This window comes from Indicator indicator, chromosome 5, assembly GCF_027791375.1.
Source record: "Indicator indicator isolate 239-I01 chromosome 5, UM_Iind_1.1, whole genome shotgun sequence".
Classification (NCBI taxonomy): Eukaryota; Metazoa; Chordata; class Aves; order Piciformes; family Indicatoridae; genus Indicator; species Indicator indicator.
Window position 1 is genome coordinate 26,139,626 of NC_072014.1, and position 12,866 is coordinate 26,152,491.

Sequence of the window (12,866 nt, forward strand, 5' to 3'; positions counted from 1 at the left end):
GCGCCCGCCCCAGCCCTGTGACTCGCCATGGCTGGGGACCTTTCCCAGCAGGGAAGCATAAGCAATTAAATCCTGTAACAATTAGCAAGTGAGCTGAGGAGGGGAGCGAGCCCCCGGCCTCTCTGAAGGTGACCAGATTGCAGAGGGCTGATAACTTGTCCCCAGCAGAGATGCTATCTGGCTCTCTGGGTTGTTTATTGGGTTGGTTTTGGAAAGCAGGTGGATGGAAACATTGCCCAAGCAAAGTGCTTGTCACTTTGCTTCACAGCCAGAGGACTGCCTCCCAATGGGGCTGTGCCATTGGTGGGCACTAAGTGAGGCAGGGTTGGGCTTGGGCTGCTGTTCCCAGGTTGACTTGTCCACTTCCTCTACATGCAGCAAAGATAAGGAATTTATTTTTATGATGGGCAGGCCAAATCTTGAACGTTAGAGTGGTGAAGGTCCTCTGAAGTCAGAGAATCTGTCCACTGCCCTCTGGACATACCTTTTTCCTCTGACAGCTTTCATTTCACCTAGCCAGCTCCCTTTTAAATGGTGAGCTCCCATTTTTAATCTGTCCCTGTGGCAGAGATGTTCATCCAATTCCTCCCTCTTCAAGGCCCTTGCACTTGCGTTTATCTTTAGATGCTCATCAGCTCCAAAAGCTCCAGATGATGATCATTCTGCCTGGATATGGAGGATTGGGTTGAGGTTTAAGCAATTTACTGGGGGTGAGAGGAGTGGCAGATTTGCTAAAAACTCACATGGAGTTTTTGATACAGCATCTTTTAGCTTTTTTTCTTGTCTTCCTTTCCTTGCAGACATCAGCCCTGAGACTCGTGCCAATGTCAAGTTTGTCCAGGACACTTCCAAGTACTGGTATAAACCGGAGATCTCCAGGGAGCAGGGTGGGTAGATGGCACAGGATGAAGGATAAAGTCAAATGAGCCATGGTCAGGAGTTGGGGAATATCTGGGATCACAGATATTATCAAGGATATCCCTTAGGGGCTGGGTTAGCAGTGAAGATGGATCGTGGATGCTCAGACTATTGCAGAGGGCTATTGATGCTGGCTTGCATGATGTGAGCTCCCCAAACTTATCCCTTGGTGGAGGAACACAGTTCCTGTGGCATGTAGTTTGGGATGCAAGACACCCAGATCTTGAACTGAGCTAGCTCAGAGAGGTCTTGAAGATGTGACTAAAAGAAGAGGGCACAGGATCACAGTGATCCTGTGACCTCTTGTTTTAGTCATTTTAGGTGAGAGCAAGGAGAGGTCAAGGTGCCTTCAGGTGCAAGGTCCCAGCATTTGGTCTCTGTCCATGTCTGTTTTCCAGTGCTTGATTGCTCAGAGCTAGACTGGGTGGGAATGGGTGCTTTGGGCTGCCCATTCAAGGGCAGTGTAAGTGGGAGGGAGGTGAGCCCCAGTCTGGCCACAGACCCATTCAAGACCCCCATCCAAATGTGCAAGGAGATCAGTAACATTGCGATGCCTGGCTGTGAGGCCATGGAACCAAGGTGCTCCATCCTCATCCACACCTCGTTTGGGAGGGCACGTTGGCTCTCGCCATGCTGGCTCTGACGCCTGCCTTTCTCTCCTGCAGCCATCGCACTGCTGAAGGACAGGGAGCCAGGAGCTTTCATCATTCGAGACAGCCACTCCTTCCGGGGAGCCTATGGCCTTGCCATGAAAGTAGCTTCTCCACCTCCCACGGTTATGCAGCAGAACAAGAAAGGTATTGTGTGTCCCTCTCCATCCCACGCCAAGATGCTTTCCGTCGTTTGGCCAGGGCGTTCGGGCAGCTGGGTATGTGCTGATGTGGCAGAATTCTGCCCTTCTAGCCCTTCCCTCCTGGGACACAAGGAAGCACTGGACACCCTCTGCTCTGAGGCATCTGTATCTTGGGCTTTGGCATAGTGAAATGGGCACAGCCGTCTCAGACCACCAGCACTACTAAGGAGTGTGGCTTGGGGTTGACCCTGTTCAAAGGACCTGATTTGAGGAGTATGTGCAGAGTAGCATGGACCCCTCACTCAAACTGGAGCATGGGCATCCCCTTGGGACTGCAGAGTAGTTTGAAGAGGTGGGTCTGATGTGAGAACATCTTGTCTCTTCCCAGGAGACATCACCAACGAGCTGGTGAGGCACTTCCTCATCGAGACCAGCCCACGGGGTGTGAAACTAAAAGGATGCCCCAACGAGCCCCATTTTGGTGAGTGCCTCCAGTGTACTGCCCACCTGTGGGGTTGGGAGACACTTGCTTTTGCTGGACTGTCAAAAGAGAGCTGTTGGGTGTCTGGGAGAGCCCCCGTGTGTTACTGCTTCTTGTCCCTGTGTAACCAAGTCCTGTGGGCTTCTGGAGTCTCTGGGGTCAGGAACACTCATGACTGCACACAGGTGTGTCTGTATGCACAGGTACATATCTTTCTGCACACACTTGTAGGTCAGGGTGGAGGGCAGGAGCTTCCCCTGTTCCATTTATCCTATGGCTAACGTGCTCCAAGACACTGCATGAGGATCTCTGCCCAATTAGGTTTTCCTAAGGTGGCCCCGGCATGGAGATTTCTTCAAGAGGAATTGCCATGTGGCAGAAAAAACCCACCAAAAAGCCTGTTCCCATCCAACCAGGGCAACAATGACCTAACACCAGGAAAACTTGTGTCTCCAGCCCTGCACTGACTATTTCCCCTCTCTTCCCAGGATGTCTCTCAGCCCTGGTGTACCAGCACTCCATCATGCCCTTGGCCCTGCCCTGCAAGCTGGTCATTCCTGACCGAGGTAAGAGCCAGGACCAGGTGCGACTGCATCTGCTTTGACATCCTGCAAGCATAGAGTAGGTATCCAAGCTGACAGCAGCAAGTAACCTTCCTATGTCTTCTAGATCCTATGGAGGAAAAGAAGGACACTGCATCTGCCACCAACTCAGCCACAGACCTCCTCAAACAGGGTGCAGGTGAGTAGAAAGGGGCTGTCACGGGGTGAAGGTAACTTGGAACAGTGGTTGACCCCATGCTTGCTGTCTCCCTTTCCAGCCTGCAATGTTCTCTTCATCAATTCAGTGGAGATGGAGTCACTAACAGGCCCACAAGCCATTGCAAAGGCTGTCACCGAGACACTGGTGGCTGACCCTACGCCCACTGCCACCATTGTCCACTTCAAAGTCTCTGCACAAGGCATCACCTTAACCGACAACCAGAGGAAGTAAGAGTCCCAACAGCTACATCCCTGGGGGGCCGATGGGGAACATGATGAAGGATGTCCCTAGGATGGCATGAACCTGGTCATGGGAAGGGCTGGGCTTTGTTCTTGACTCTGAAGCATCCTAGGGTAGACCTATGGGGAGTGTCCCATTATGCTGGTGAGGCTGAGCTGTGGTGGGGCAGAGGTGGAAGCTCCCTGCCCCTGATGTTCCCTGATTTGTATTTCAGATTGTTCTTCCGACGTCACTACCCCCTCAACACTGTCACCTTCTGTGACCTGGACCCCCAGGAACGAAAGTGAGTGCTCTAGCCTTCGGTAGCACGTGTCCCCTGCCCTTTCCCTCACCCAGGCTTCTAGCCTGCTTGGAGCAGGGTCTTTGCTCTGTTCCCCTTCCTCCTGTGGAGGGCCGGGATGGAAGGTCCCTTTGGATACTGTGGGGCAACATCAGCTTCTCCTGCTCACTTTTTGGTGTCTCCAAGCATCTTCATGATGGGGCAGAGGTGCATTAGTTTTTCTTCTGTACAGTCAAGCCTCTGCAAAACCAGGCTGACGCTCCAGCATTGGTGTGATGATCCCCATCATATCCCTGTTTCTCTGTGGGGTGTGGGAGGCACCATCCCTCACATCTCCTCTTCTCCTTGCAGGTGGACTAAAACTGATGGAAATGGCCCAGCCAAGTAAGTACTTTTCTGTGCTTCCCAGCTGATTCCTTCTAGCTGCTTTGAGGTGGCTTCCATTTGTATTTGAGCATTGGCTGGGAGATGCCCCATGCAGGGCAGTTTCCTGGCCATGTGTGAGATGGGCTCAGCTCCTTGCCACAGGAATGTTTCACCCAAGCATGGTTCTGGGGGCTCAGAAAACATCTTTCAGCCCCAAATTCCTGGTCGGAGCAGGCGTGGTTCTTGCTTAACTTGCCTTACTGGCAGGTCTTACAGCAGATTCAGGGGACCCAGCTCATGGAGCAGAGCCAGGGATTGTGCTGATGGCCTGTGACCCACTGATTGGCTCTTCCTTTTCCTCCTGTCCTCCCTGTCCTGACCCACAGGAGTGAACAGCCTCTGGCTGAGCCCATTTCCAGGGGCGAACTCCCACTAATTTTAGCCATTGTGTTAGCAAAGGGGTTTTTATTAGGATGTCCATCTGCTGGGATATTTCCTCTCCCCGGCTGGAAATGCCACTGCCTGGGCCTGTGTCACATTCTGTTCCCCTGTATTTATAACTTGAGTTTGCATGTTCTAATTAAACAAAAAAAGAAAAAAAAAAAAGAAGAGGCGTTTTATTCATCAGGGGAGAGACAGACAGAAATAACTGCATGGCCTCACTCAGCTCCCCATGTCCCCACGTGGCCTTCCTCTCATCCTCTCTGATTTGGGGATATCTCTCTGTGTTGTGCAAGGTGGATGTTAAAAAGGGGAAAGTGGAGATGACCATGCTGGAAGAAGGTGGTGGTGTTCCTTGGGTGAGCAATGCTGGCCAGCCTTGCTAAGTCTCTCACCTTCTCCCTACCCAGGCTCTTTGGCTTTGTGGCCAGGAAGCAAGGGAGTACCACAGACAACATCTGCCACCTCTTTGCGGAGCTGGACCCAGACCAGCCAGCTGCAGCCATTGTCAACTTTGTCTCCAGGGTCATGCTTGGATCTGGCCAGAAAAGATGAGCTGGCACTTGTGGGTGATTCTTGAATTTTGGAGAAGGACTTGGAGCAGATCCGAGAAAGAGTGTGAGGAAGTGCATTGTGGGAGAGGGAAGTGAATCTGGGGGGGCGGTGGGGGGGAAGGATTGGAATTTTGGAGGAAAACAGCAAACAACAAGGAAGCCCCAATGAAACCCCTAAAAACTCAACACAAGCCAAGGAACCAAATCCATGCACCTACATAAGAGAACCACAAAGTCACGCCGGACAGGATGCATGTTCCATCGCAGAGAAGGTGACCAAATGAAGGTGGCAGTGAGAGGTGTGTTCCCAGCTTCCAGCATCATGGTCCCAAGAGATGACAGCCACTTGGGACTGACTGCAGGACCATGACTGGTGTTTTTCATCTGCAAGAAGATGACACAACTGGCAAAACCCATGGAAGAAGCTCTGTCCCAGCAGCTCCATCAGTGAGAATCATCTGTGTGTTTGAAACGACTGTAGGAGATCATGATGTGGGCTGGGTCTCTGTGGGACAATGTAGTAGATGCTCTCAGAAATCTTCCCTTGTCTGGCTGCAGAATAGGGTTCTCACCAGCCCTTGCACTTCTCCTGAAACTGGCTGGTCTCCTGGCAACTTACTGGGGATGTGGAGGGACTTGGTTCTGAACCCTCCCATCCCTGCAGAGCTCAGCTATGGGCAGACCTGCATTGCTGACCCAGAGCCCAGCACCAGTCACAGGTAAGCAGCTGTGAGTCCACCTGGAGAAGCGAAGCGGGGGGTGATGACATTTCTCCATCTCCCCTAGGGGTGCTTCTGCCTCCAAGCCAGCAAGGGAATGTGTGGGGAAAGCAGATGCTCCCTGGCAGCCTCCTTGGAGGATGCAGAAAGTTGTCTCCTCTCCATGTTCCCCTTTTCTCTCCCATCACTAGTCCTCTTTGGTAGTTTTCTCCTGCGGCCTGTCACACGTTCTCTTATACACACACAGAAAAAAAAAAAACAAAAAAAAAACCAAACTAGAAAGGCAAGAAAACCATTGCATTAATAATAATAATAATAATAATAATAATAATAGCAGATGCTGGCACAGGTGGGTTCTCTGTGCAAAGCAGCAGCCCCGTGGCTATCCCTGTCTCACTCTTCGGAGACGCTCAAGCGGTTTTTAAATTGCATGGACGTTCCAGTTGCACGAAAGGTGAATGACTACAAGTAACTCAGGCGCTTTCTCTTCCTTTTGTTTTGGAGGCCACGTTAAAAAAAAAAAAAAGGCAAATTTTAAATAGAAAGTAGAAAAGGAAAGGACCTGCCATCACTGGGCAACTTTGGCTCGGTGGGGAGGTAACAAGTCCTCTGAGAGCCACCCCTGCTAGGCACATGGGTGCCCTCCAAACCGACTGGCTGGAGGCTTGTGCCTTCCAAATGCACTGCAGAGTTGCAGTGGCTTTGGTGCTGACAGCTTTTCCCTTTGGGAGGTGAGGAGGGCCAGCTGGGGGGCGAGAGGGACAAAGGGCTGCTGTAGGGACAGATCATGGTTGGAGAGGCAGCAGGCAGAGGTACCAGCCCCTCAGTGTCAGGGAGGGGGCAGAGAATGCTTTGGTCAGACATGAAGGTTTGGGACAGGGGGAGCTATCTGGCTGGAGTGATGACTGATCATTGCTGAGCTCTCTGCTGCAAATATTCCCCCTGCCTTGAGCTCGGGAGAAGTTTTCAGTGCAAAGTGGCCCAGACAATATATTTGGGGCAAGAATTAGAAACATAGCGCTGCAGCCCCCAATCCCAGAGAGCTTGTTGTCCTTGGGCCGCCCTTGCCTCGATAGCTACACTATATATGCAAACTATGCTGATGAAATACTGTAAGCTAACAAAGTTTTAAGGAGGAAGAAACAGTTAAATTTACACTCTGAAAATATTTATTTTTTTGCCATATTGCTTTGTGTGCATCATAACTCCCCCATTATATCTGCCCCCCTTCCTCTGCCCCGGGGATATACCTGCACGTTAAAAGAAGATCCAGAACAAGGAGAAATGCTGATGGGGGTAGAGGTGCGGGGACCCCCCCCATGCCCGGGCAGCGTGCATGTGGCTGGTGTGCATGTGTGTGTGCGTGTGTGTGAGCCTGGGGGAGCGAGCGGCATGGGCGCCCGGAGCGGGATGGCACAGCTGGATGTACTGGAGTGAGTAAGGATGCCAAGTGAGGAGTTGATTGAGAGATGGAGGCAGCATGGGGTGCTCTGGGGGGAGGAGGATTTCCCACCTCCTTGGTCCCCCAGCTGCATGGATGTGGAGACCTTTTTGTTTTCGATGTGTTCAAGAAGTGATTCCCTCCTTCTGCGAAATTCAAGCAAGATGAGAGATAATCTCACCTGAAATCTCCTCACCTTGCCGTTCACCGGTCAGAGAAAACACTGTGTTTATAGATATATAAAGATATATTTTTGAAAGCCTCTATTTTTCAAACTTGGTTTTCTCACTGCTAGGAAAAGAGATGATAATAATGTAATTTTATTTTAATCCGCTGCCTCGGAAACTGGTGCTTGAAAGTCCCTATCCTCTTTTTCTCTCCATACAAACAAAGCAGATGTAAGCACCCCAGAGATGTTGTGTAGAAGCTGACCCCAGCAGATAACTTGCCGAAAGCATCACGCCTGCTTCGGGCCCTGAGCCGCTCACGGCTTCCCCACTAACCCACGAGCTGAAGATTTAGACTGTATCAAAATCTCAACACTAATCTGATGATTATATCATTTTTTTTTAACACACATCTAATCACTTTCCAATGATGTAGCCAGGTGTTTGTCAACTCCCTTTAAAGGCACTTTCCCCCTCCCCTTTTATCTCCTTTTAAAAGCTACATTTTTAGGTGTAACTACCCTTTTGGTCCCCAGGAGAGACGGGAGGCTGGCATTCAGAGTCGCCCAGGTCTTGGGGCTGGTGGGGACCTAGTGTTGATATTTTTTCCTTATGAAAGGGACAGAAAAGACACTTGCGTTTTTTTTTTTTTCTTTTTTTTCCCCCTTTGGGTTTTAAATGCAGTCATGGTATTTGAGATTTGAGCTTGCATGAGTTAAGCCCAGCATATGTTTTTTTGTAATCACACTGCCGTTGTCAGCAGCTGGATGGTATCTCTCGCTCTCTCTCTCACACACACACAAACACATCCCTCCTTCCTGCACAAAGAACTGCATATATTCTTGCCAAAGATATCCTTTAAAACGCACTTTCCCCCCACATATATATATATAAATATATATATAATTTTTTTTCATGTGTGTGTGTGTGTGTAAATTTATTGTTCGTGCCCTTTTTGTGTTGGTTTGTTTTTCAGAGAATCCCCTTCCCGCCTGTCCTCCCTTTGCTCTCGATGTTGCTGTCTGTTGGGGAAACGCTTCCCAAGGGGTTGTTCGCTCTCTAGCCAAAATGGTAGCTCCTGCAGTGCACATCAGTGGAGATGGGGCGGCTCATGGGTTTAAGCAGGTAAATTGAGAATAGTTTGGGATTGCTCTGGACGCAACATTTGCTGGCTGCCCCTGGTCAAACCACACATGGAAAACAAACCAGGTAGGGAGGAAAACCCAACTTAGCCTCCAGGCATTGATTTTTCCAGTGTGTTCAACCGCCTGCACTGAAGAGCAAAGTAAATCCCCACCCAGCAGGTTGGGCGGGTAAAGAAACCAGTTGCCCAAAAACCCCAGACAGCAGCATCAACAAAAGGCAACCCTTCCCGTTGGAGCAGGCAGGAGGATCAGACAGCAAAGGAGCCCGCAGGGGCTTGTTTCATTTCGTTCGTTTGTTTTGCAAATTGCGAGGTTGGTTTGGGGTTACTCTTTTTTTTTTTAAATTTTTTTTTCTTTTCCTTAAAAAGGAGGGGGAAAAAAAAAAGAAAAGGAAGCAACCCACCACTGTGTTATGTGTGGGTTTTGTTGTTGTTGTTATTGTCTTTGTTACTTTGGGAATGTTACAGATTTATTTGCTAATCAGTGTTAATGAACAGTTTCAAACTTTTAGACTTGCCCATTTCTGTGTATTTATATAGATGGAAAAAACCCCCCAAACCCAACCCTGTTCTGTTTTGTATCTTTTTGCCCATAACGTTGTCAAGCGTGTAAGGATGACTTTGGTCGCCCCATGTCCGTGTGTGAATGTGACTCCGCTGTTGTCTTCCCATTGTACAGATGTTGGATCCTTTGCAGTTCATTGTATGGCTTTATAAAGTGGTAAAAACAACAACAAAAAAAGTATCAAATTATATAAAATATACTGTTGCTTGGAATGCCAGCTTCGTGTCTGGGTTGCTGGAAATGTATCTTGAAATTTAAGGGAGCGCAGGAATAAATGCTCTGTTCTTTTTGCACAGGGAAAAAGAAAACCCCTAAATCCCAGTGGGTGCTGTGTTTTCTCCAGGCTTTCCTTCCCCCTGTTCCTTGATGGCAGACTGGGGCCCCCGGACAGATGTGGGGCAGTGGGCGTGGGAAGAAGTAGGGGTTGTGCTGCTGCTTGTCAGCCTCCAGCCACAGCTTGTGTTCACCAGATGCTCGCTAGCCAGAGAGCCCCCAAACTTCCTACATAGCTCCAGCTCTGGCTTGGGCTTTTGTTTACTAGGAGGGATATCTCCAGCCTGTCTTGTAGACAGTGTGTGCTCTTCAAAATCCTACCACTTTTTCCTAGGCTGCCTTTGGGTGCTCTCTGTCCAGTCTTGGGCAGCCCCTTCGAGTCAATTTCCCACAGGGAAATGGGATGGGATGATGCTGGTTATGGGGTCTTTTGCCTTTGCTGAGGTGGTGGTTGGGCTCTGCTCCCATTAAATCCCATTCCCGTACCCTTTCAGAGCCATCCTGCTCCCCCCCCTGCCAGTCTGGCAAAACTTCCCTCAAAGTCTCAGGCTTGGCTTTCCCCAGTGTTTGCAGAGTAATTCCCAGCATCCATCAGATCCCTCAGCCCCTGGCTCTCTGGCTCAGCTCGTTCCCCTCCTTGCTGAGTTGGTGGCCAAGGCCTGGCCCCCGGGATGGATTGAGTTTAATTATACGAGAAATATCAGCCAGAGCAGCGGCAGTTTCTCTGGCGCCAGTGCTGCTGCAGCTCAGAGGCTCAGAGTTTCTCCTGGGAGCCGGCAGCACTAAAAATATCTCCTGCCTTTCTCTAAAATAGCTGCAGGGTGAGGGGTGGATTGAGGGGGCTGCTTGTGCGGGGACCCTGTGCTATGGGGTTTGTGCTAGGAGGCAAAGAGGGGTAAAAAAAAGAAAGGGGAGAGGATGGGATGTCTTCTAGCCCCACAGAAATAGCTATGGGGCTGTAGGTGGGCTCCCAAGATATGTGCCTTCCAAGCCAGACTGTACCGTGGGACCTTGAGAGGTACCTGGTATCTGCCAGACTTGGCCTCTGTTGTTCCCCATCTGCCCGTCAGCATGACAGGACCTGCAGCGTCCTCTCCCTGTCTGACACAGCAGGGATGGTATTTTCCTGTCAGCTTCTCTTAGTTTTGTTTCTTCCTTGAGTTCTGCTGGAATTGATCCTGCAGGAGCTGGCACCAGTTGTGTGCCCATTTCTGATGCTCCTGCCTGGCTGGGACAGCCACTGGGGGATGTCCCCCAGGCAGGAAGGAGAGGCGGCCAGTGCCTGGTGAGCAGGCACCAACAGACTATTTGTTGTGAGCCATAAACTGCTGTGCATCAACCCTCCACCCCTCCTTCCTTGCCCCTCCTTGCCCCCCCATCTGGCTTTTCTGCAGTTAATTCCCCATTTCCTTTCCAAAATTCCTCAGGAGCTTCTGGTTTGTGTTTTTCCTCAACATGTTCTTATCTGCCACCCGCTTCCCCTCACTGGCTCTCACAGTGCAGGCTTTTCAGGGTCTCCCTCTTTGCAGTTTGCTGCTGTCTCCAGGCCAGGCTGGTGGCTGTGATGATACCATCGGGAAAGGCAGATCCACCAGCTCCATGCCAGGAAACCTTTCCCACATCACATCTCCCTGTGCCTATCGAGTCCCTAGCTTGAGGTTCCCAAGTTAGTGTTTGTCTTTTGATTTCAGCCCCTGCACCTGAGGCTCTGGATCACCTGAGGAGTGTTTCTTACACGGCCTGAAAAGCAGCAAAGATTCATACTGTCTGCTGTTGGCTCCAGAGGAAGAGAGTGGGCTTGCTGTCAGACAGTATGGAAACTCTGGGTTGGGGTTGGGGGTACCAAGCCTTCACCCAGGGCAAGTATTCCTAGCTGCTTCCTTTGCAAGCGTGGTCACAGTCTGAGCAACCTTTATTTAACAGATGTTAAAGCCCAGGCTTTGGAGCCCACAGGCTTAATGGTCTGCGGGGTGCTGTTGGCAGATAAAAGCTAGCTGGAAAGCCATGCCCTGAGTCCAAGGAGGTACTCCTGCACAGAAACCCTGGAAGTGGGTCTCTCCCACCACCATCATCATTTTCCACTGACTAAGCTAGAAACAGTCCTCAGTTCTGGAGTGAAAATGGGACCACAGTGGTGGGGATCAGGCAGTTTAATCTTCCTTTGCTTATACTCTTTCCTGGCTTCTCATTGATGCTGGGCCCCCTCAGAAGTACCATCAAGTGACAGAAAGCGTGACACAACCTGACTTTTCCCAACATCGTGTCTGGGCAAAGGTCAGGAGGCAGCCAGCCTGCCCAGGGTGGGAAGGCTGCAGCAGACCAGATGTGTACAAAAGCCACCCTATGGCTGAAGTGATCTGTGTTCACATCTGCACCCTATTAAGCAAACAGCATTCCTGTCCCCTTCCCTGCTGCAGTCACCCAAGTCAACCCCCCCTGAGCCATGTTCTCCCTGACTTCTTGAACTTACCTTTGCCCCATTGCCATACCAGACGGGACCCTGTCCACATGGGGCTGGACCTGACCAATGCTGCATTGCTGCCTGCCAAGCGCTTGCATCCCATTTCCTAGACCAGTTGAGGTTCTGCAGTGTTGTGGGCAGGATGGACTGGAACCTGCAGTGAAAACCAGTGTTGAAGTTACTCAGGTGACTAGAAGTTTTGATCGATGGTCCTCTCTGTGGAGGTGAGTGCACTGGGCAGAGTGCTGCCTGCCACTCCCCTCTGCAAGGCTCCATATGGAGATGAATGTGGGCACGCACGTGAGCTCACCCTGTTCTCTGGGATGCTGCTGCTGAGTTGCATTCCTGAGCTGCTTGGCCGTTGCATGTGATGGTGACAACACAATCCATTAGTGGAGGATTAGAGACCCTTTGCCCAAGGGCCCCAAGAGCCTAAGGCTCCTATTGATGCACAGGCTGAGGATGAGCAGCACCAAACCAGCAGCTTTAGAGATAAAAGAATGCTCTTTCCTCAGCAGCTGACTTGGAGCAATTTCTGTGTCCTGGGCCTGACTCTCACTCCTTCCCTGGGAGTGGACCAAGGCAGCTAAGGAGGACACAATGTGTCAGTGCCTTGATACACCCCACCAGGGCCTGGGGGAGTCTGTCAGGGGTTTTTGGGTTAAGTATTGAGAAAAAAGAGACAATGTGGAACGGTTTACTTGGATAGGGAGTGGAGACAAAACCCTGGAAGTGATCAAGGCAGGGAGGAGAGGGGCTGGGCTACTCCCTCTTCAGAGCAGAGTGTCTTGGGTGTGCTCTGCCCCTCAAAGAAAGGAGATGGGTAGGACTGGGCTGTCCTTCGCCTTGTGAGGTTCTGGCTCCATCTACAGGGATATGCCTTCAATTGATGGAGGTGTTGGGCTGATGCACGCCCAAAGCAGGATGGGCAGGAGGCATTGTCTCCTAGCCTGCAGCCAGGTTCTCCTGTAGCTCCTCACCTGCAGTGTACCTCCGAGTTGTGCTCCCACTGCTCTGTGATGGACACACAAGCTCAGATGCAGTTGGGTTTGCATCCCTGAGATAAAGGGGCTGGGAGCCTCCCGGGTGGTGGCACAACTGGGGTCCATTACAGGCACCTTGAGCTGGGTGCAGAACACTCCCAGCAGTGCCAGTCCCAGGCTCACATGTAGTGCAGCCTCTGCTAGACCCTGCCTCATTTCACTGAGCACAACCCAAAGATGCCTCTGTGCAGATCTTCAGTGCAGGAATTCATTAAACC

General features: G+C 50.9%; 1 protein-coding gene across 1 annotated transcript in view; it reads left to right on the top strand.

Moving 5' to 3' along the window:
* Positions 1 to 8,625, top strand: part of TNS1 (tensin 1) — a 65,541-nt gene extending 56,916 nt beyond the window's left edge. The window contains exons 26-34 of the mRNA XM_054381062.1: positions 801 to 887; positions 1,584 to 1,715; positions 2,100 to 2,192; positions 2,681 to 2,758; positions 2,862 to 2,933; positions 3,013 to 3,181; positions 3,409 to 3,477; positions 3,826 to 3,858; positions 4,692 to 8,625. Coding sequence (XP_054237037.1) covers positions 801 to 887; positions 1,584 to 1,715; positions 2,100 to 2,192; positions 2,681 to 2,758; positions 2,862 to 2,933; positions 3,013 to 3,181; positions 3,409 to 3,477; positions 3,826 to 3,858; positions 4,692 to 4,836 — 878 coding nt within the window. The 3' untranslated portion in view covers positions 4,837 to 8,625. The remainder of the gene's footprint in view (positions 1 to 800; positions 888 to 1,583; positions 1,716 to 2,099; positions 2,193 to 2,680; positions 2,759 to 2,861; positions 2,934 to 3,012; positions 3,182 to 3,408; positions 3,478 to 3,825; positions 3,859 to 4,691) is intronic.
* Positions 8,626 to 12,866: the final 4,241 nt, after the last annotated feature.